General features: G+C 44.3%; 2 protein-coding genes across 2 annotated transcripts in view; both read left to right on the top strand.

Moving 5' to 3' along the window:
- Positions 1-25,000, top strand: part of LOC143282925 (uncharacterized) — a 253,393-nt gene that overhangs the window by 48,197 nt on the left and 180,196 nt on the right. The window lies entirely within an intron of this gene.
- LOC143282924 (G1/S-specific cyclin-D2-like) lies at positions 1,159-18,674 on the top strand. Its single transcript, XM_076588817.1, has 5 exons — positions 1,159-1,771; positions 3,645-3,860; positions 8,268-8,427; positions 13,325-13,452; positions 13,931-18,674. Exons 1-5 carry the CDS (start codon positions 1,571-1,573, stop codon positions 14,141-14,143), a joined length of 918 nt encoding a protein of 305 aa, XP_076444932.1. The 5' UTR covers positions 1,159-1,570; the 3' UTR covers positions 14,144-18,674.

Here is a 25,000-nt window from a genome sequence, read left to right as displayed (position 1 = left end):
AGACAGACAGACAGACAGAGACTGACTTAATTATTTGTCTGGCAGAGTTTTGAAACAATGTGGATAGAACTATCAGGACTAATAATAAAAGTAATTACGATGGCAATTCTGAAGCCACCTTTAGAAGCATTTACGGTTTAATTGCATTTAATATGAATTGTTATTGATCATATTTGTGTGTCCTTATGCTTGTTAGATCAATAACAAGTGATGGAAGATACGCCCAGTAACCATGGTGGCAACACACGAGCTGCCTGTGTACGGAAACACGAACACAAGAATGTGACAATCCTGCCTCTTTTCGTCCTCCAGTCGCAGCAACAGATTATCCGCTTGCTGTCAATACAGGTGGCAACCGTTATCCCACAAAGCCAATCCCCAGCTTTGTCTCATTGAAAGCCCCGCCCATGACGATCTTGCTGGCCGTTAGTGCAGCGCTCGCGTGCAGCGTGGGCGGGGCTTAGGGTCTGCGATCGGCCCGCGTGACTGTCTCCATTCACAGTTCCCTGATTTCGCGCGATAAACTTGCACTCCGCTACCCTGTCGTCATTCATCGACGGCTCGGGATGGTAGGACTTCTCTGATTGGCTATATTTGACCCCGTTAAAAGCCGGCAGTCTTGGGAGACGGACTAAAAATAGTTCATGACCCCGTGTTGCTTTCCTGACGGCAAAATAATCGTTAAAAATCAAGATTTGATGCTACTGACGCAGTTCAAACGATTGCACTTACACTTTCTGCTATAAAATCTGTATGAGCGTATTTTTTTCTGCATTATACATGCACTTTCAGCAAAAAAAATCAACTTGAGTTCTAGGTCAAGCTGCACACATCCGAACGTACTTGGCGGGCAAGGGTGAAAGAAAGTTTCAGCAAACTGCCTTTTGAATGTGACACTGCTTGAATCAATCGGAAAAAGAGCCACAATATATACGCATTCCATGTCCTGATAAATCTCAAGTCATCAGATCAAACCTTCCAAAGCATTTGGCTCTTCTTTCTCCCGACTAGCTCCCCGGCTTCCTTTGTTTTCTCTCGCCGTCATGAATATTAATGAGCCGCCAGGAAGAAAAAGATTTTGCCGACCTATCTGACTCCAGATAACCAAACGGGATATAACAGCGAGAAGAACACACCTCCAGGAACAGATCGATACACCTATCGAACGGCAGGAGGGCGAAAGTAGCTGACAATCGCTCTTCTTTCTGGCAATCGCACTGCTTGGGGCGGAGTGCGCGTGCGCGACATTCCAGCTGTTGGCTCATTGAAACGAAAGGTTTGATAGCCAGCCCAGCCGAGACGGCACTGGCTCAGTCCGCAGTGGCCGTCGTGAGAGAAGGTGGTGTGGGGACCTGTACACACTCCGCTCTCACTGCCCACCACTTTATAAGTCAGTGTTGGCTGTCCACAACTTGGATCCACTCGTGTTCTGGATATTTATTTGTTGTACACGTCTGCCCTTCCGTGCAGAAGGGATCGATCAGTCCGCCCAGTCTGAAAAAAAAAGCAAACAGGACTTTGGTGTGCCGCTCTGACAGTTGTGTGAAAGAAGTGAACTGAGCCTGACACCATGGCGGACCGACTGATCTGTATGGAGTCCAACAGGGTCACTCGGGCCTTCGAGGATCCTGTACTACTGCATGATATCAGAGTGCTGAAAAATCTGCTGGAGGCGGAGGAAAAGTATGTGCCGCAGTCGAGTTATTTCAACTGTGTTCAGACTGATATCAAGCCGTACATGAGGAGAATGGTCACAGAATGGATGGGAGAGGTAAGCCACCCACTGCATACTTTTGGTTTTTTCAGTTAGAAATCACCACTGACATACAACGAAAAGTATACCAAAATGTGTAGAAATGGCTCGAGCGTCGAATTTGATATTAAAACAGCACCTTAAACGCACGATGCGATTTTGATTAATTTTTCCGGCACCGAAAGTCGGGCGGGATTTGCCCCTCTATGTGGCAATATGGCGGGAGTTCACAGTTAGGGCGGATCAGGTCAGAGTGAATTGCCGCCTTATTGCGGTTCGCAATATCTTAACTATTATTGCAAAAAGGGTCGCGATTTTGATATGGATAGAAAGTGCATTAATTCTTCTACTCATCAAAGCGTCTTCTGTTACACTCAGTTGATTCTTTCATGAGTTATTGAGCTTTTTCGGAGCGTTTTTGTGATCTCTGGGCAGAATGCCAGCTAAGCCCAACTCGTGTCCTTGGAATATTCAACGAGTTTGGAATGCAGCCTTCTGAAATAAACGTTGGGAAATAAAACTCACTGACATTTTGTTAAGTCAGACTGGGTATTTTAGATTACTGATGTGACTTTTGGGTAGCTATGTGTGTGAAGAAAATGAGGTTTGTATGCGTTTGAGGAACTTTTATGAGGTTTGAAAAACCCTTGGTGGGTTAAGTGCAGAAAAGAGCCCCTGCTTTCTGTGCTGACTCAGTAGATCCAGTGGGGCTGGCTGCAGGTTTTAAGTGTCAGAAAAAAGCGGATGTCGAATGCATATGACTAGATTGAGCAATCAGTGCGCGCCTCCTTTTTCATTTTCTTTCTTTCTTTTTTATTTTCTCTCTCCACTAATTCTTTGTTCCCACTCCTTTGTGTAAAATATCTCCCCCCCCCCCCCCTCTCTCTCTCTCTCTCTCACTGTCTGTCTGTCGGCTCCTTCTGTTGATAGTGTCGCGTGCAGCGCTTTGTGAGGGTGTTCTTTGAGCCTATAATTTCGTATATCTTTGCAGAAACTATTATGGGTGTGAACAAAATCGATGTCGGTGTCAGCGTGACTTTATGTTCGATGATTAAACGGGAGTTGGTTGCATTATGATTATGGAACGTTTGGCTATTGGTTAAGTAAACATATGGCTTTTTTTTTCTTTCTTTTTTTCTACTTTGATGGCTACCCGATTTTAATGACTGATGGGTCATATTACTGTTCATTTTCGTCAGGATTTTACAACACACATTTCATCTCTTGATTGTATAATCTTATTTTTCATTTTCTGTTTTATTGTTTTTATATATGTTTTATATATATATAGAAAACTGGACTTGGGAGATTAGGATGTAGACTCTATTACTTGATGATCTCAGTTTATAATACAAGCAGGTTACATTCGTTCATGTGTGTTCCACAAAATAACAGAATTTGTCTGCTTTGACAATCCCTCCTCTGTCTTCCTCTTCTCTCTCTCCCACCCCCTGTCCCCTCACACCCTCCCTCCATTACTCCGTCTCTACATCCGCACCCCAGTCAGCACACACGCTCACCACGCGAAAGCAGATTGGAACAGTTTCTGGAGATTAGTGGTGGAACGGAAGTGTATACAATACAATGTTTGATCATTTACTGCCTGAAATACACACGTCGAAACCCCGGCAATCGAAACCAGCGACGGTACGTGTGATATTCGTTCCTGAAAATGGGAAGAATCGTGTAGATTTTTTATTTATTTATTTATTTTTTAATCATCAACGGTTTTGATACTTATGTCTTAGTTTCTACTAACTATGCTTGAGCTGTTTTCTATGTTGTGGCCAATATCGATCTGGGTATTAGAATTAAATATGATTTTCATAAGAGCTGCATGCAACCCAGGTTTATAACTTATGCTGAGTTTTGTGTGTGTGTGTGTGGGCAGGTGTGTGTGGAGCAGAACACGGAGGAGGAAGTGTTTCCACTGGCAGTGAACTACTTGGACAGATTTCTGGGAATACAGAACATCCCTCGCAACAAGTTGCAATGTTTGGGGGCCGCCTGTATGTTTCTGGCCTCCAAGTTGAAAGAGAACTATCACATCTCGGCAGAACAGTTAGTCATTTACACGGACAACTCCATCACGCTAACGGACCTCAGGGTACTTGGCTGGCTTCTGTGTCGTGTGTCTGTGCGTGTGTGTGTGTTCAGTGTACTCGAGTTTGCTCAGAGTGTGATTGCTCTCTCTGTCTCTTTCAGTCTGTCTCTCTTTCTCTGTCTCTGTCTGTTTCTCTCTCTTTCTCTCTCACAGCTATGTTGCTTTGTTTACATGTAAATGCATGCGCTTGCACACGTACTTGTGTATTGAGGATGTAACTGTCAACCTGTCTGATGTAGATGAAAGTGTGTGGGTATGTGTCTTATTTCTGTTTAATGTCAGTCCTTGATTAAAGTATATCTCCACTTTTGGAATCAGTTATCGGAGTAAACCTTTGATAGTTTGTCTGTGTCTTTGTCACTGTGTATGAAAAAATCAGCTATCACTACTTCCCCCCCCAAAAAAAAAGTTCTGTCGATACTTTCTCTTTGTCATGACCACGACAAATTCTTTCAAAGAAGTGACTGGTCTAATAGCAAGGTATTGATGATGAAGCTCTTGTTTAAAATCAGTATATTTTGATTTTGCCTTATCGATCCATTGCCGAATCGGTTTGCAAATAAATGCTGTGGGCAAGTGCGAATGTAAACCCCCCCGTTTAGTTGCAGTCTTTACCGCATTAGGTCTGATAGAACTGCAAGCAGTTTCGATTGGCGATCTGAGGACTTGCATATTCGTTCTTCATTTTTACGTATAACAACTACGCAATGAAGAGAGAGAAGAATGAGAAACTGTTCGCCAGGAGAGCTCAGACGTATCGCCGAGACGGAAAGCCATAGAACTGTGCCTGTCTGACGGTACCCCTGAGCCAGCGAGGATCAAGATTGTCGTTCGGAGCGACGTCTCGTTCTTTCGGCCTGCGTGTTCCCGAGCACTAAATAACGATAGCAGAGGGGAAAACCCCAATAAGATAGTCGTGTAGGTTGGAGGTATGGGTATCAAGGTCGGCCTAAGTGGCTTTGTGGAGATAACTTGAATTCGCAGTTCTTATCGCTTGCTCTTCTTTTTCTGCTTCACAGACCTGACATTGACTTGTGTCGGACATTCCGTTTTTGACTGCACAGTGACAAGTTTCATCTACCCTTTTAATCTAACCGTGGGAGGGGGCACGAGCTGAGGATGGAAAATAAGTTTCAGAAAGTTTTTTTTTTTTTTTTTTTTTTTTTTTTTTTTTTTTTTTAAGTGAATTACACAGTGTGATTGACTTGAGATCAGATTTCATTTACACTTTTGATATAACATTTAGTGAGTCTAAACATTCGGGACGTTCGTAGCAAAGATAATCTTGACGGCTAACTTTTCTGATTGCTTTGAATTCAGGAAACGTTGAATTTATGAGAAAATTTTAACCCGATTATAATCGCATGCGCACACGTACAGAGATGTATATATGTGGTAAAGGGAAAGACCGAAAATTCCGGTCTTAGTCTGTTGTAGTATATAATGTGTACATGGGAGACAGCCCTAAAAGGTTGGAAACTGTTCTGTGGAGTGTCATTTCTGTGTTTTTATATTCATTTCAATGTTTCGAAAGAACTCTTGACAAGCACAAGATCTTACTAAAAAGAAAAGTAATGTGCTTCCGAGTTCACTCGTATTTTCGATGGATCTGCAGATTTGGATCAACAACCAAACTGTAGCGCCGACTGGTTTTGTCCAGTTCTGTTTACGTCAACAAGAAAAATGCATTGGTCGACTAGACCTTACCATCTTGATCTAAATTCACAGTGAGAGATCTTACCAGAAAAAAAAGGATCGAATTATGCTAAGCCTGTACACACATCCAGTACATATGTACACACAGTATAAATAGATTCTGTTCTATAAATCAACCGAGATTTTGTTCCATGGCCAGTAGGCGTACCAAAAATTGGATTGTGCAGTTTTGTAAAGTGGATTGGACTTATCTAGATATTTTTTTCAAATTGTAAATCGACATAAAAAGAGAGCTTACACTCACACACACATACACACACGCGTGCGCATCCGTAGGACACTTCAGGTCCAAGATTGATCAAGAAGGGATTACGCTCGGGTCTCGTTAGCAATCGCCCACCAGCAGGACTTGTGGACTACAGAACGTGGTGCTGGGATTGACTGGAATCACGCTGCACTTAAGGCTTTACAGTTGTTTGTCACACCTTATAGGATTTTTTTTTTTTTTTTTTTTTTTTTTTTTTTTAGGGGGTGGGTGGGGTGCAAGGGCCGTATGCCTGTCTGCGCATTTGACATTGCAACAATTCCAGCGCTTGGCATTGCAACAATTCTAGCGTAGTTTTGATCGGTAAGGAACTATGTGAGATGTGGTGGAGGTGCTCACTGAAGGCAGATGGTGTCGTTTGGGGGATATGGCCTGTCTACTGCATGTAACACGTGCGTTTGTATCGGGGAGAGAGGGAGACTCCGTGATGCACACGAGACACATTATCAAATAATGACAGTTCGAAACCAGAGTTGACAGATCGTGAATTCCTTAACGAAACAATTGCGATATTGGCTTGGAAACATTCGTGCATGCACAGAAAAGTACAGATCTCTCTCTCTCTCTCTCTCCGATTTTTTTTTTCCCCATATAAAAATAACACTGGCAAAGCCGCAGACCGACAACAACGTCGGAGCATAGACATACCGAAACCCAGCACATGCGGGGCCGCATACCACGACGTTGAATGGTTGACCGCCCATGTAGTTTTATCTTGAGCTAACAAGATTATACCCCTGCCTCTCCCCCTCCAGGCCGTCTCTCTCTCTCTCTCTCTCGCTCGCTCGCCCTGAAGGTGACAGAAGCGACAATGTCACCTCGGCACCAGCACCAGAAAAGATCGCCAGCCCACCTCACCCCTTGCCTACTGGTCAGGGTGGTTAGCGAACCGGTCAGCAGAAAACTGACCACAGACCCCCTGCCCCGTTTTCTATTGTCCCTATTCTGCCTATGTGCTTCCCTGTATACTTAGCTGGTAGCTGTCCCACCATGGCTGACTTCAGTGGAGCGAAGGGATGGATGTGGTAGGTTTTCTCAACTTAGTCTCGATTCATCACCACACACAGAACTGGCCGGAACTGTGTAAAACTGTAAAAGATTTGGCCGATATATATCCTTGATAAATGTACAAAATGCCTACTGAACTGGAATACTCCATCGCGATGATGAGAGAAAGAGATGTGTGTTGAACTTACGCATACGGAATTGCAGGAAAACTCTAACGTTGCATTTCCGAACTTGGTCACGTGTACGAACATAAGCGCGCTTTCGTCGTGCATAATACAGGCTTTAAACTACAATTGCAGAGCGGATGCGTGCAACCAAATTCTGTGCGAATGGACAGCGCTGTTAACTCTTTAACGTTCGGACACGTGTCCTCTGACACGGAAAATCCAATTGGTCGCCGTCCTGTCAGTGTGCAAGGCCGATGGGGATTAGCTGAGCAGCTGGGCTGATCGAGCAATGCTTTATTTAGTTTGTCGCCTTAGGTCTTTGCAGTCACGCGCGGAGAGCGCGTGCATTGTGCAAAGCGGTTGCTGGTCAATCACGATCACGTAACGTTCTGACCGCGCGCACGTGAACACAATGTCAAGCGGGTCACCTGCTGGCAGTGTGTCTTTAAAGTTTTGTTTATTTGCAAGGAACAGGAAAACCAGGTTCGTTCTTTACGCGGTTGACTGGGCATTTATGGCAATGCGTCGGATTCATATTTTAAAGCTTGTTTATTGCCGTCATTTGTAATTCATATTGCACAGGAGGGGAAAGGGTGCTTAAGTAACAATGTTGACAGTGCTTGTAAGATCGAAAAGGGGATTACTTAAAATGGTTAATGTTAAAAAGCGTAGGCTGAAATCACACGGGGGCGGTGAAAGGGGTTTGGGGAGGAGGGGTGGGGGCAATCGCCATTGCACTGCCCCAAACGCAACACTTATATGCGGTTTATTTGGAGCGTTTTCTTCATCTCGAGTTTTTGATTTTGAAACTGAATAGGATAAAACGAAACGATCAACATTAGAAGTCGGTGTCGGACCGTCTCGACAGACATGTACAGTGTTGGGAGAGAGAGAGAGAGAGAGAGAGCCATCTGTCAGTTGGGTTTACAAAAAAAAAAAAAAAATCTTCGTAAGGTTTCTCTGTTGCTCTGTGGCACTGGAACATATCATTCCCATCCCTTCTCTGTTTGTTTTGTCTCCATGTGGAATGAAACGTCATGTGTGTGTTTCTTAAGTCTCAGTCAAACTTCTTTTTTTTCTTTCTTTTTTTTTAAAGGGGGGAAAAAGAAACTACAAGTCTTTATTTTATTTATTTTTTTTTTTTTAAGAATCACTGAGGTGTAACGTTTTGCACACACACACAGAACCAGGAATGAATGACAATTAACACAACCCCCTTCCTCCCTCCCTCCCTCCCTCCTTCCCTGGGTGCAGGAGATGGAGTCCACCGTCCTTCAGGTGCTCAAGTGGGACCTGTCGGCCATCACGCCCTGTGACTTCGTGGCGCAGATCGTGCACAGGCTGGCCCTGGACCCCGCCAAGGTGGCCCAGGTGAAGCAGCATGCCAACATCTTCATCAAGTTCTGCGCCACAGGTCAGTACACTTGTGTGTGTGTTGGGGGAGGGGGGGGGGGGGGGGCTGTGTGTGTGCTCTTGTCTTCCGTTCATTTGTCTGCTCCTCTTAAGTTCTTTTCTGTTTCTGAGCTGTCAGCACAGATTGTGTGTGCGCCGACGCGCGGTGCTTTATGCATGCGTGTTCATTCGCATGCGCACTTTATGATTCTGTCGTTTCGTGTTTTCGTTCGATATTTCACTCATTGGTAGGTCTGCACATGCACGTAGTGCTAGCTGGAGTTTGTGGGTAGATAGTTAAGTACTTGTACTTAATTTTACATTTACTGCCGAAGATGCAGCTAACAGGGTTTGATGTGTTCTTTTTCTTTTTTCTTTTTGAATAAATAACTTTTTTTTTTGTGATTGTAACACTATACCAGTGCCCGATGCCCCCCAGTTGACACAAACACTGGCGAGAAAAGGATTATTTAACCGTCCGAACCCTGCACACCCACGATACGGGATCTCCGTCATTACTGCGCATTTCAAACCGCTCAGGCTGACAGGGACTGAACAGCTGAATGAAAAGAAAGCCCGACTCAGCGAAAACGTCGTGGGCTGCAGTAATCCGGGCTTTTGTTCAGATCCCTCGATTTTATTTATAATTTGAGGCAGTGCTTTCAGCTCAGCTCAACGCTAGCGCCCCCCCCCCCCCCCCCTCCTCTCTCTCTCTCTTTCTGTCTCTTGCTTTAACAGTGAATGACTTAGCCCCCCCGCCCCCCCCCCCCACCCCTGCCCTCTGCATGTCAGTGGCTAATAGCTCCCCCTCCCCTCCGCCCCCGTCTCTAGCTCTGTCAGTGAATGGCTCAGGCTCTTTCGCAGCCCAATTACTATTCAGATCACGAGGCGATCCTGTATGACGGCTCAGCCATTCGCGCTTTCTTTTTTTTTCTTTTTTCTTTCTTTCTTTTTTTTTTTTCCCACCCCACCCCGTTTTTAACGGTTTCCTGTGTGTCTAGAAACTGGTTTGACAGTACACACAGCCTTCGTCAGGTTTTGGACAGTTTTCAGTTTGGTTTCTTCGTTGACAGATAGCGTCGCCAATATTTATTGTCTGTGTAGGCGTTATGACCGAGTCCTCTTTCAGGACACCTTGGGTGGATACAGTTTATATTTTCTCGCTCTTGGAGTGTCAGAAGTGCAGAAATGGCGATGATACATTCGTGCAGAAGTTGCTTGGAAAAGTGCTTGTAAACTGTGGTGTGTTTCTGAATACAAACAAACAGAAGACACATAAAAGGCAAATTATAATGAACATAAATGAAAGACAGAGAGAATGTGACAACCGTGTGTGTCTTCGCTCGGGCACATAATCATACACCGAGAAACAGGTCGCGCGGCTATTTATAGACGTGACTTGCCGCTGCAGCTGTGCAGTCTGCACGAAGCAGAATATTGGCCGACCTGACTGACGGGCACTGACGGACGGAACTGTGGCCCCTACAATCTGACAGAGGCTTGTGCGCGCGTCTCTCCGTTCGCTTCCCTCGGCGACGTCGCCGACTTGGACCACATCTTGCCAGCACATGCCAATTCCTGACCTCGCCTCGCTACTCCAGATTCAGGCTAACAAGTCAAACGTTATGCTGGAGACTTGGCACGGTTATAATTATGATTATATATTATTGTTCGTGTCGGTGACGGGTTTGATGAATATTTCAGTTTTGCACGTTGTGTACATGTTCCGCACTGCTGTGATGACCATCATTATAAGGTTTAAAAAACAACAAAAAAGAAACATCAGTGAGCAGCTGCACATTTGCTCTCTCTCTCTCTCTCTCTCTCTCTCTCTCTCAGACTTGTCTTTCGCATACAAGCACGCACGGATATCCCCAATCACTCGACACAGCTGGCAATTGCAGCGCACTCGCATGCGTTCTACTCGGACCAGCGCGCACCCAGCCCAAAGTGCGCGCGTACACACACACACACACACACACACACACACACACACACACACACACACAGGGTATATCCTCAATGATTTCACTCCACAAGCAAGATGATATTATTCTGTTAAATATTATCTTCTACCACGACATAACTTTCCATTCATTTTATTTCAGCGCCCACACAAAACGTTATTATCTTGACAGCTGTGACAAATGGGCCAACGTACCAACCCGAACACATTGTCTGGCCAGCATACAAGGTCATCAGATTATTGACACGGCTCATATTTTATTCAAGTTTTTGCCTGGGAGTTTCGGTCCCGGGTTACTAAAGTTACCTCACCAAATCTCTCTCTCTCTCTCTCTCTCTCTCTCTCTCTTTCTCTCTCATGCACGGACGTTCTTGCGCGCGGCACACGCACGCACACACACACACACAAACATCGGTGTCATCAGATAACTCTTTCCTCCCCGTCACACACCACCCTCCATCCTTGAACCCCGCGAGTTGCCGACAGACAAAGGTAAACGATATCTATCAAGGATCGCACCAGACGTGTGGGAAACATGGATGAGAATGTTGGTATATATATATATATATATATATATATATATATATATATATATATAAATGTCTACATGTGGGTGGTGGGAAACTTGTGCTCACGCCAAACGGCCCACACCACCATGCTGTGGGAGCAGTTGACAGACACACTAACCTCCAGATAGCCAAGGTCAGCTTGGAAAAGTTAGTTTCGCCAGCTGTTTACAGAGTGGCAGTCCGCGTTAGAATCGTTCAGTTCACGGTGTTATAGGACTAGAGAACGACCTTCCGTGTTTCCTTCTGATGATCCAGTCAGCAACAAGGTGTGTGTTTGTGTGTGTGTGTGTGTGTATACCCCCCTCCCCCAAAGAAAAGGAAAAGTATTGAATGTCATCTTTTGAACGGTGACGTTGTGGGAGATAGGGAGGCGTTTAGAGACTGACTGCAAGTGGGCGGGAGAGAGTGAGACGTTCGTGGGAGAGGAGGAGGGTTAAAAGGAAAAGGCCTCATTATGGAACGAAATTTTGCAGTTACAAATTATCAGCAAATAACGTGATATTTGAGGGGGAAATTGGAGAAGTGCAAGCGCGTGTGTGGTAGAGATGAATGGACTAGACGGAGAAGACTATAGCTGGGGTTTGGGGTGGGTGGGTGGTGGGGACACATGGTGGATTCACAGGGGAACTCCCACGTACCTTGCCCCACGGTTTCGCTTTCAGCACTGCACCACGTTTTTCCAAACCCCACTATGCCGCTTTGGCCTTGGATCAGATGTGCGGCTTGGGGCCACTTTGTTGAAAACCAGAACACACGCGCTCTAGGCGCACCTCTTCTGTACACAAACAAACCGTCTGCCCCTCCCGTTTTCCTCCACTGACCCAGTTATCGTCTTTCCACACAACCTGCGTGACCCCTCCCACTGAACACGTTTGAAGTGGACGGCAAACATCAACTTCCCCATAACGGACATACCGGTCACTGTGCCTTGTAAATAAAACAAACCGATTTCCGGAGCCCAGTGGTTTTATTTAGATCTGTACGAGACAGATCAGTGTTGCGTAACGGTCCCCGGCAACCCAGGCCTCGTTACTGAGACAAGTTTCAAGCCATTGTTATCAGATTGAGAACCTACGTCTTTCTCTTTGCCCGGTTCCGACACACAGTCTCATTGCCCTCTAACACACCTCGATGTGGGAAGGTGGGATAGGTTACTCGTACACAGTCACAGCAGGAGAATGTCAGAGGAGTGAGTGGAGCATTGGAGGAGAAGGGGGAGCCGGTGGGTGGGTGGGGGGATGGTTAAAGATCGTGGGATCGGGAATGATGGGGCAGAGAACGCAGGCTCGACAACCACTAAGAGTAAAGCAGCCGACTTGGCAACAACAAAAACACTACGCTTTGAGGAGCACAGAGACTGGTCGTGACGGGGTCGGGGTGGGGGGGCAGAGAGTCGTTCTTAAACTGCCCCAAAAGTTGGGAACACCATACAATAAAAGAGCCACAGCTGTGTGAGAGATGTCAGGTGGTGTTGGAAAGAAAGTGTTACACAGTGAGTGGGTTCTAATTGGCTTCGTACCCCACGAAGGGATTTCGTTAAGACGGTCACTTTCCTTCCGGCTGAACTGGGGTCACACGGGTCTTTAGACACTCCTTACGCTTGCAAACGTTGGTCAAGAAACATTGCTTAGTTAGCATTAATTCGCTAGTTAAAAAGAAAAAGTTGTGGAAAAAATCACCTGGAATTCGAGCACACGATCTGCTCATCATGCAGCGTAAGATCTTTGAAGAGCGATTATTCAGTTAAACAACCATGAACGACGTCCAATTATAGATCTGGACGTACATTGATCTATTTTGATTTCATGGTGGTTGTTTTTTTAATCGTCACCAGAAACACATTCCATCATTGATTAGTAGATAGCTGAAGTAGATACTATAAAGCTGTGAAAATGAAAAACATGTACCTTGCGAGTGAGCTGCAAAGCATGATGATGAATATAATTTAAAAAGCAACCAAAAAAACCTATCAATCGGTTTAATCAGTCTTAATTGAAAGCAGATAGGTCGTCCGTTAGTCCATATACTCTGGAAGCTATAAAGAATGTTTACAATGTTATTGACTCACCATGGCAGTTGGAAATCCGCAGTGTCTAACCACAGCACAGTTCGAGAATTTAATCAACGTCGCTGTCGTCTGCTTGTTTGAGTAGGCCAGCACGAGTTACTTCCCTTGAGATTGGGTTGACTTCGTGGCGAATTCATTTCAGATGCAAAACAGAACAGTTTAAAACATATAACCCTGTACATTTTAGGCATATGATGCATTTCAGACGTATTTTTAGAGAGTGATAAAAACACGAACGAGATATTGAGATAGTGAAACCACTCGTTTTTCCTTTGACACAAAAAAAATGCAAGGTTGCCTGTGTTGTGTGTTGCAGACAACAAATTCATGCTGTACACGCCTTCCATGGTGGCAGCCGGCTGTGTGTGCGTGTCTGTCATAGCCGTCAACGCTTCCTATCCCGCCCTCATGCAGTCTCTGTGCAACATCACCAGCATTGATATGGTAAGTGAAAAAATCTGGCGACCACCCCCCCACCCAAACCCCCCACAGCAGCCTCTCCAACCCCCCCCCCATCCCCCCACCCACCCACACATCCTTCATCTGGGCCCTCCACAGCCTGTCCCCTTCCTCAGGTCATAATTGTCTGTGCCCTGCTTGTATGCTTGAACAAAAGTATACACACACATACATTTGCGTATTTGTAGGCATGACGTGGGCAAGCATATGCTCTCTCTCTCTTTCTCTCTCTCTCTCTGATCCACACATGCCTTAATACCTTACTAACCAAGTAGTCAAACATCGCACTAACACAAACACACATTCACTCTCTCTTACACACACACACACACACACATGTATGTGCTCTGTGATGCGTACGTGCACGCATGCCTGCACACACACACACACACACACGTATCAGAGAAACTGCTACTACTGACAGGCACCAAGTGACTGACGCTGTGACCGTTCTGTGTGGTAGGAGGTGCTGAAGGCGTGTCAGGACTCCATCCAGCAGATCGTGGCCACCTACCTGACGCAGTATGTCAGACAGCACAACCTCACCAGCACCCCACTCGTCGACACCCAGCTGAAGAACAACCACCCAGTCGTGTCTCAGTCCACCACCCCCACTGATGTCCGTGACATCAATCTCGTCGCCGTGGACGACCAGAACCGCCTGATGAGTCAGTGAGGATGCAGGCTGCGAGGAGTTGCTTCCCCTCGTGGTTGGCTTCCAGCGTTATGACCGGTACGACTTTGGTGTGGTTCTTGGTTCATCTGTAGCTGCACACAGCAGCGCACCTCAAAGTAAAGGAGCGGCAAGGTGGATGCACTCCCATCTCTGACTTCCTAGAACTGGCCATTTGTGACATCGATGAAGACGTTCATTCGTCAACACCATCCCTGCCACAGTAACCTTGGGACTTGATGAGTTAGAGGTGAAACGGATGGGGGGTCCAGCAGAAGGTGGCGTTATGGACTGGTTTGTGTCTGGCACAGTATTGTGGCCTCGCTGACAGTGTGAGCACTGACAGAGATGACGGCACTGAGGAGGCACAGCACCATTGCTGATGACCCAGTGACCATTGCTGTTCTTTATTTTCACATAGTGAAGCTCATTAAACTATAGAGTGGGAAAAAGTGCTTCTAGTTAGCCTTTGCACTCGTTCCACAAGCCATATCTTGCAAAGGAGTTCTTGTCGCTGTGGAAAGAAAGTGAAGGAGGAAAGAGATGAAAGGAAACACAAGTTCACACTCACCAAAGTTATTTTGATAATTTAAAATATATTCTTTATAAGGGAGGGAGATGGAGGAAGAAGAGAACAGAGTGTGATACTGAAAGGTATGTGGATTAGTGTATTTGCATTGCTTGAATGTGTAACATTAACTTAATTGACTGAAAAGGTGAAAGTGTCTGCTTATTTAAAAGCATACTGGTCGTTTAAAGTGGATTTAAAGGTGAACGAGTGTTGCATGACTGAAAAAACAAAAACAAAAAACAAAAAAAAATCAAAATAAAATAATAAAGATAGAAGACAGTATGCGTGTGTCTTATTTTCTGATGGCACTCACCAGTGTTGAGTGAGATTTGTTTTGTCACAAATGAAAGGAATCTGAGAGGGGAGTGAAAGAAAGGACAGTGGTGAGAAATTGGTTTCGAAAGAAATCGGACATTAGCAGTTGGAGAAGACCACTTGTGGGCAACAAGACTTCTTCAAGGACACTTCTGTTATGGTCAACAGACAGTACTCTTGGCAGACTGTGATTAACGTCTTTCTCTTGAAAGACTCGATTTGCGAAAACATGTGTTCAAAAAGGGGGGACCAATCCTGTTTGATTTTTTTTTTTTTTTTTAACAAGTGTTACTTAACAGTTGATGTTCATATGACTTTAAGTTCATGGAGTTTGGTTTGATTTCTAATATCAAAGTGTTCATTGATTCTGATGTATTCATGCTACCTGGTGTTGTTTGATTTTATAAGGTCAATATATTACTGTTCATTAAAGAATTCATTTGATGTGTCCAGTTTATAAATTGACTGTTTAGGCTTGAGGATCTTCTTAACAATGATAATTGTACTGATTGTAAAATATACTGTAGTTGTTAGTTGATCAGAACAGAGCTTTCGGTTTTAAAGAAAGTTTTAATGAGTGTTCAAAGATTTAATTATGTGAAACAAGTGAAAAACATCTGGGTGATAACAATGAAGTGACTTTGTAATTGAATTTTATGTTAACTTTACTCACAAGTAAACCTTGTAATTAAATTAAACATTTGTTTTGATGTGTTTGAAGTGGTTTTAATTGAAGCTTATGGGACATGAAAGATATTTTAAACAATGTTGATTGGTAGTTCTGTAGTTATATATTGATAGATCTGTAGCTTACTCATGATTCTTTATCACTGTTTGAAGATATGCATTTTATGGATACATAGTGCAAATGTATTTAAAGCTATTGAGCATACAGGAATGTAACATTATGTTTTTTTAGATATTGTGTCGACAATTCAGTTAAAAGGTAGTCGAGCTCTACCGATGTCTTACCACCAGCTCATTGCTGTGCTGCTGCCCTTACATTCGCCTTTAGCGTCAAAACTAGAGATATGGCCACCCCACCACCACCCTGTGCTCTGCAAGAAATACTTGAATGAAGTGTTCTGTTTGTTATCATTTAGTTTCATTTGTAAAAGTTTAGAATACTGATATTACCTCAGCTTTCATTTGACCTCTGACCTTTATGAACAGTTCGTGGATAATCTTTGCGTCACTTCTGAGTTTGGTAGCCATTTTCTGCAGGTCCTTGCTTCCTCCATCACCCCCCCCCCCCCCCTCCCTCCCTGCCCCTGTTTGCTTCTATGGACTTTATTTATTCACTGTAGAACCAGACACAGGGAACATGATCATTGTAATGAACAGTGTTTTGAAAGAACCCCGACGGCAATTCTGATGAACTGGATTGTGTCTTGTAATGTTCCTGTTTGTTGTTTGGGGAATGACCAGCTTTAGTGTAAAGTAAAATCAATGTGCATATGGCTTCAGTACCAATGCAACCGACTGTCTTATAATTTATTGTTCAGGTTTGGATTGGGTTTATCAACCGTTGACAGTTTTGCGAGTTTGCTATGCACATCATGTGATCGACAATGCCGATGTTATTTTCTGAACAACGAGGCAGTGACAAGAGTTTACAACACTTGTGTTTGTTTTCCTTCACAGCGTACAGAAATGGTTCTTGCTTGACGCGTTGGCTTATAGGGCACATAGATGTGTGGGCGTGTTCACCTTGCAATGCACAAAACCATGTGTATAATGATATCATATAATTCTGTAATGCAGAATGTGTTCCAGTTTTGTGTTTGGGATCATGTTGAAGAATCTGCTGACAGGATTTGTCGCTGATGTTACGTATTAGGTTATTTACCCCTCATCACCATGTCTCACTTTCGTCATCTGTAAGGCGCATTTCATCTAGCAACTGATAAGTAAGAAAACACTGAATGGGTTATTCAGATGTTTTCTTGCGGGAGAGGTTGGGCAGTGTTGCTTAAAATCTTCACCAAAAAAGCATGACATGAGCTTCATATTAGATAATTATACATTGGCCAAATATCTGCACATATCGCTTGATACAATGTTGCCTGCCTGTGCTAATGGTGTGAACGCATTGTTCATGGCGCTTACAGCTGAACCAACAACATGGGGCATGTGATGGCTATTGTTTGATGCAAGGTCTCTGGCTTCCCCACATCTCAGTTGTGTTTTTCTGACCTTGTACATCAGATCAGATCCGCAACAGGAAACTGTTTCAGCCAGTTCCAGACCAGAGGTTTTTTCATTGTGATGCGGGCTGCATGCAAACATGGCTTGAGCAGTTTCAGTTTCAGTAGCTCAAGGAGGCGTCACTGCGTTCAGACAAATCCATATACGCTACACCACATCTGCCAGGCAGATGCCTGACCAGCAGCGTAACCCAATGCGCTTAGTCAGGCCTTGAGCAAAGTGAGAGCACTGGTGTTACCCAGAATGTGCAAGAAGAAAAGAGTTGCTAAATTTTTTTAGTTCTTCTGCCACCATGTTTTCATATTTTTAATTCTAACTGTTCATCTATTCAAAACATCCTACCACAACAACACCTCTTTCTGTCTCTACATGCAGGTGCAGTCTGTATTTCTGGCTATTTCCACTTTCCAAATCTTTGGTCTGTACAGTGCGCACTACAACATATGGCCAAGGGGAGTTGGTTGTGGGAAAGGTGCATCATGTCAGGGACAGCAGGCTATCAGCCAGTGTCACTGCATTCAGAGAACGACCAGGCTCCCAGGCCTGTTAAATAAAGTTAATATAAAGATATAGAGATTTAAATTTGGTGAAGGAAGATGAAGGAAGCGAGAAAGCGGCAATTTAAATGATTGAATGGTGGGCTTTTGTGATGAAGACGAGAGGGTAACGTGTGTGGATGATGTATAAAGCAGCGTGAGTGAGTGAACCAGTTGAATAATGGTGTTTGTCAGTGTGGTGCGCGGGATGTCCTTGCCATCCAAAGACTTTGACAAAGTGTACTGTCCATAATCATTCTGCTGTCCCTTACCACTTGTTCACCAAAGTCTTGACCTACACATTATATAACTGGAGGATATTTATGCAAAACCGAAATCACCTCATTACCTCACGTGTTTTCAGAGCAATGTTTTCAATGACCAAGTGTTCTTATACTTTTGTGCATGTGTTTGTGTGATTTGTTCAGGAGTGGACAAACAGAAAGTGCCTGTCATATGTGAATTGTTTATATATCGCTCAGAAAAAGTTATATTTAATCGAAGGTTAATTCAAAGTAAGCAACTATCAAACTATCATCCTATGTGTATGTACAGTAACGTTTTTGTACGCTGTATAGCTTCAGCTGCAATTTGTGTACCAAGTTGACTCAGTCCAGTGCAGGCTTCAGTATAACGTTTTCAGACTCCGGTACTGAGTAACCGTATATTCATCGTAAAGAACGAAATGAACTTGGTATCCACGGGCAAAAAAAACAAGAAACGTGCGTCTCAAACTTTTTTTTTTCTTTTAATTTCTGTCTTTCAGCGAAAGAGAGTGCAAATTTTTCTGTGATAAACACCCGGGTAGCAAGCAAGCACAGCGTTTCAAAGATGGGTAACGATGTTCGTGGAAAGAATGCGTTACTTAGTCGCTTCTGCATTAAAAAAAAAAAAAAAAAAAAAAGCGACAATGAATGGGACTTACGCTTGCATGATGTATCAAATTGCAAATTTCTGTTAATATCCAGGGCATGTCGCCCAATGCCACTGGTAAACGTGTTCTTGCTCGCTAAAGAAAGTGTCCTGTTGGGTTTGCAAACGTTTTCTTCTCTTCGCTGACATGTTGTTGTCACCGAGGTTTGCAGCGTGTCCGCGTTTGTCTGCATCGGTCAGTCACCGTAACGTTGGCAAATGGACATGGTGATTATTTGAGATGGGGAAATTTTTTGTTTTGTGTGTGGGGAAAGAAATTATTATCGCTATTTTTCAGTTTATCGCTAACATCACGTCTTCGGGTTCGGGTGTTTTTTTTGTTTGTTTTTTTTTTGTTGTTTTTTTTCTCTGTGTATTTGTTGAATGCCCCCCCCCCCCCCTTCCTTCCTGCTTCGGACTGATATTAAACAGCAAACAAGTCGTGTTGTTCTTAGAAAGACAAAGCCACACAACATAAAGCCCCAACTTCAAAGTTATGTGTCACTGTCTCGCAAAGAACTATAGTACACACACACACACACACACACACACACACACACACACACACACACACACACACCTATATATAGGTGTGTGTGTGTGTGTTCTCCCCTCCCCACCATTTTTCCTCCTATATAGTTATGTCAATCACAGAACGACCCTCAATCAAATATGAAGACTGATTCACACACGCAGCGTCACAGAATCAGTTCAGAATCGAAAATTATTTGTAGTTTAATTGATTGATTTTTTTTTTTTTTTTTTTTGGTGAGCTAAGAGCTATACTACTTTTTATACAACAGCAGGGAGCACCGTACGAGAAATATAGTTCTACGTATTGATTCCTCACGTGTTTCCTGATTTCTAATGTACAGTGAATATGGAATAAAAATGATTGAAATTCGTCGCAAAAGAATCTTTGATTGCTGTTGTGTGTGTGTGTGTGTTGAGCGATCCGCAGCGTGTATGATATTGTGCTCTGTTCTCTCTCTCTCTCTCTCTCTCTCTCTCTCTCTCTCTCTCTCTCTCTTCTCTCTCTCTCTCTTTTCAAGGAACACGACTTGGCTGAAAAGCAATAGAAAACAACCCAGTTCAATCCACTGTTCACCAGAGTACATAACTAGACTCGTATGTCAAAATACGACAAGCAAGTCAAGAGACCAATGATACATGAATGATATATCATACTTAATCTGACGGTGCTAGCCGTCGTCACTTACAAACTGTAACAAAAGACTTCGCGCCAGGTCTCGCTTCTTAGATGATTCAGCTGTTATTGTTATTATTATTATTACCTTTTTTTATATTATAATTATTATTTATTCATTTACTTACTTATTTATGTACGCTTATAGTTGACTTCATCAAGTTTTTGCGCCATATACATATTATTAGTAGTGGTAGTAGTTTTTTTGTTTTTTTTTTATTTATCTATTATTTATTCACCTTTTTTTTTCTCAAGGCCTGACAGCGCGTTGGGTTACGCTGCTGGTCAGGCATCTGCTTGGCAGATGTGGTGTAGCGTATATGGATTTGTCCGAACGCAGTGACGCCTCCTTGAGCTACTGTAACTGAAACTGAAACTCAGCTGTCTGCACATACAGATTTTGTTCCTAAATAATCTTCAGACTGCGAACGGGACACTGTCAGCTCCTCCCCCACCATTACCGTCTGAAGATATCAAATACTGATCAGTGCCCTTGTGGCACAGGCCCACAGACCCCCTCTCCTATCCTGCAGTCCTGCCCGTCCTTCGATGCTCTGAGACGTCAGGCATGGCCCAGCCCGGTGGATCTCCAGGAGAAACTGTGGAGACCGGTGGGGTCCAGCGACAGACCGCGGACTTCGCTGTCCTGACCGGACTGAAAATCTAGGTGTGGCCAGGGAACGCGGAAGAAGAAGAAGAATGTTCCTAGATATCTGGGGGCACGCCCCAGTTCTGCCAGTGTACATGAGTGGAGGGTGAGGGAGCAGAGGCACGGCAACAAATTACAGACTCATCTCCCTGATCAGAGTGTGCTGCAAGTTATCGGAACTACACAGTGAGATCCGAAATCACAGGCCACCACCTGATTGAAACTACATTCTCTGCAACATGCAATTGAAAGGACACTCTTCTGAATCCTCACTCATACTCACTGCTGATTCGGCGGCGTGGCGTAACAAAGGGTTATACACACAATCCTGTTGGACACTTCCAAAGTTTGTGACCGAATGTCATGCACTTACAGGTAGCGTATCCCCCCCACCCACCCCACCCACCCACCCAAAAGAAAACCCATTCCATCAGATTATTCCTTGTATGGCCACACCCTGGAATCTGCTCAGTCAGCCAGGTACTGAAGTCTTGAGATCATACACAATCTCAAATGAGAAAACGTGTCTTCTGTCAAGGGCAAGATCAACAACATTGCCAAGATTCTGTCATAATGGGTCGATACAGTCTTCACTTCTCCGAATCAGTCTGAAACATAGGCGTCATGTTTGACAACGAACTTTCAATGAAATAAGTAATCATACTCTTGTCGAAATGCAGACCTGGAAATAACAACGCAAAATAAGTTCTGTTCAACATGTCCTCACCGTTGAAGCAACTAAAACCCTCGATTCTTTCCCGCTTTGATCACTTCTGCAGGCCGGACCTTCTCAAATTTTTTATTGATGATCAATTTCAGAAAATAATTTCAGAATGCTGAAGCTTGCCTTGTCTTCAAGGCTTCCAAGAAAACCCACACTAAACTTCTGTTGGCCAAACACGACGAATTGATATACAAAATTTCTTACATGGTTTCAATACTTTTTTTTTTCCTGGGACGTCCAGTCCATTCAGTGCTTATCTGATCTTGTTCAGCCTTATGTTCCATCAGCCTTATGTTCCACCAGCCTTATGTTCCACCAGCCTTATGTTCCACCAGCCTTATGTTCCATCCCGTTCATTGCGACCATCTGTTGGTGCACGTGTTCCTTTATCCTGCACATTAAAAAGAAAATACAGTAAACTACTCCGTGCCTTTCTCTTACCTTGGTCTTGTCACCTAGATCGTCATGCTGAAAGAAAACCTCAGTTCTTCTTCTTCGTTCGTGGGCTGCAACTCTCACGTTCACTCTCGTATGTATACGAGAGGGCTTTACGTGTATGACCGTTTTTAACACCGCCATGTAGGCAGTCATACTCCGCTGTCGGGGGTGTGCAAGCTGGGTATGTTCTTGTTTCTATAACCCGCCGAACGCTGACATGGATTACAGGATCGTAAACGTGCGTATTTGATCTTCTCCTTGCATTTACACACGAAGGGGTTCAGACACTAGCTGGTCTGCACATATGTTGACCTGGGAGATCGGAAAAATCTCTACCCTTTACCCACCAGGCGCCGTCACCCTCAGATTAACTCACTCAGTACGGCCAGTCCTCTCTTTTCCTCTACACAGACCCCTCGGATGTCCAGTGGGTGTCTCAATGACCCAACCTTTAGCTTCCGTTGTCAGAATTGTGGTATTCTTTGTCAACATTCACCTCTTTAGTGTAAGAGCCTTCCGCTTGTAATGTTTTGATGGTGGTAATTGGGGTGAAACGCTGTTAACGTCGTCTCTTTCGCCGTTCGTATGGAGAGAGTTAAAAGTCCAACGCTTTAACCACTCGGCTATTGCGCCCGTCAATCGTCAGTTTCAAATCTAGCCTCAAAACACGCCTCTGCAAATCTGCTTTCATTGATGTCCTGCTGTGTGTGTGTGTGTGTGTGTGTGTGTGTGTGTTGTCATTGACACATTCCATTTGTCTTGTCTTGTAAAACTCGATTGTAGTGCCTTGTGTTTGTTAATATTTATAACCATGAGTAAACTTCAGTAAGTGTGGGAAAAAGACAGTGGCAGTGCGGCGACGCGCACACCCCAAAGGCCAAATTCCACACAGAGAAATTTGTTGTGAGGGGATGACAGTGACAGGCTACAATACACGACAATAAAGCAGCCATTTTGTTTCTGGAGAATTACAGACGACATGAATGCAGCAATAACGGAAAACTATTTCCGACAATATAAAACAAATTCTTTGTCAGCGGGTTTTACTATCAATTACTAACGTGCATGCTTTTGGATGATTTATTCATTTCTTCTTTTTATTTCTTTTTCTTTTTTTTTTACAACCAACGCTCGCCCTAAAGAGGGACAAAAAGTGAAGGGAGTACACACATACACACAAAAAGGACAAGAAAGATCTGACTACAATGAAAACCCAACAAACCCAACCTCGTGCAACTCAGGTCAGTGTAATGACTGTGATTCGTGTCACATGTCAATCCTGCTACTGTCAATTGCGGCGCATCAGTTCCATCCGGAAATATCTGTCCACTGACGCAACATCTAGACTTGCCGTTTCTCTCATTCTCTCTCACCTTTACTACTGTAACTCTCTATTGTCTGGTTTGCCTGCTTATCCATTCAGTCCCTTCAGCGCATGCAAAACTCTGCTGCCCGACTCGTCCTCAAAAAGAAAAGATCTGAGTACATCACCCCTCTTTTGCAACATCTCCACTGGCTCCCTGTCTCACACATAATAAAGTACAAGATGAGCACTCTATGTTATAAATGTATTCACAAATCAGCCCCTTCCTATCTCTGTGACTGCCTTCACCTCTACACCCCATCTCGCTCACTACGATCAGCTTCGGATTCACTTTGTTTACGCATACCTACATTCAAACTCTCGACTGTTGGCCGCCGTTCTTTCTCTGTCTCTGGACCTTGCAATTGGAATGAACCTCCTCTTTCGCTTCGTCAAGTCTCCACACTCAGCTCTTTCAAGTCTGGCCTTAAAGCCCACCTCTTCCCAAAATAGCCTCCCTTGCCTGCCTCTTCCTTGTCTTCAGTTTCTCCAGTTTTAGAGTTATGCATGCATGTGAATGACTGGTGCGAAAGCGCTTTGATTTGTCTCTGCACAAGATTCAGCGGTATATAAATACCATTATTATTATTATTATTACCTATCCCGGTATCATGATCCCATGCGCATGCTCGTCAAACACATGCCGGGTAACGGGGCGATGGCTTAGAGGTGATGCATCCAACCATGAGGAAGTGCGTGGCCACGAGTTCAAGTTCAATTCCGCGCTGGATTTTTTTTTAGCGCCCACTCTCAGTACTAGTGCCTGTCTTTACGGGTAAGACGATAACCCGGTTTCGTGTCCAGCATGCACTTGGCACACGTGAAATAAATAGTCAAAGGCAGCAAGTGGAGTGATGGCCTAGAGGTAACGCGTCCGCCTAGGAAGCGAGAGAATCTGAGCGCGCTGGTTCGAATCACGGCTCAGCCGCCAATATTTTCTCCCCCTCCACTGGACCTTGAGTGGTGGTCTGGACGCTAGTCATTCGGATGAGACGATAAACCGAGGTCCCGTGTGCAGCATGCACTTAGCGTACGTAAAAGAACCCACAGCAACAAAAGGGTTGTTCCTGGCAAAATTCTGTAGAAAAATCCACTTCGACAGGAAAACCAAATAAAACTGCACGCAGGAAAAAGTACAAAAAAAAAAAAAAAAAAAAAGGGTGGCGCTGTAGTGTAGCGACGCGCTCTCCCTGAGGGAGAGCAGCCCGAATTTCACACAGAGAAATCTGTTGTGATAAAAAGAAATACAAATACAAGTACAAATACAAAAGGGTTGCCTGTCGAAGAATTCTGTAGAAAAGTCCTGATTTGAAGTAAAACGTCAATACATGTGCAGACCTGCTAGTGCCTGAACCCCCTTCGTGTGTATATGCAAGCAGAAGATCAAATACGCATGTTAAAGATCCTGCAATCCATGTCAGCGTTCGATGGGTTATGGAAACAAGAACATACCCAGTATACACACCCCCGAAAGCGGAGTATGGCTGCCTACATGGTGGGGTAAAAACGGTCATACACGTAAAAGCCCACTCATGTGCTTACGAGTGAACGTGGGAGCTGCAGCCCACGAACGAAGAAGAAGAAGACAGGCTCAGTCCCCCCCCCCCCCCCCCCCCCCCCCCCCCCCCCCCCCCACCCGCCCCCCTTGCCAGGGAGACAGAACAGCCTGAATTTTCACACAGAGAAAATACGTTGTGACAAAAACTAATACAATGTAATGCCAATGCAATGCAAAGATATCATATATGGATATATGAAATGCAATGCAATGCAGTACAACACACACACACACACACACACACACACACACACACACACACACACATACACCACACACACACACACACACACACACACACACACACACACACACACATGTATGTATCTCTCTGTCTGTTTCTCTCTCTCTCTCTCCCTCTCTTGTCTTGTCTTGTCAT

Source organism: Babylonia areolata, chromosome 6 (genome assembly GCF_041734735.1).
Source record: "Babylonia areolata isolate BAREFJ2019XMU chromosome 6, ASM4173473v1, whole genome shotgun sequence".
NCBI classification, from domain to species: domain Eukaryota; kingdom Metazoa; phylum Mollusca; class Gastropoda; order Neogastropoda; family Buccinidae; genus Babylonia; species Babylonia areolata.
The sequence above is the reverse complement of the archived record's forward strand: the minus strand, read 5'-3'. Positions and strand labels throughout refer to the sequence as shown.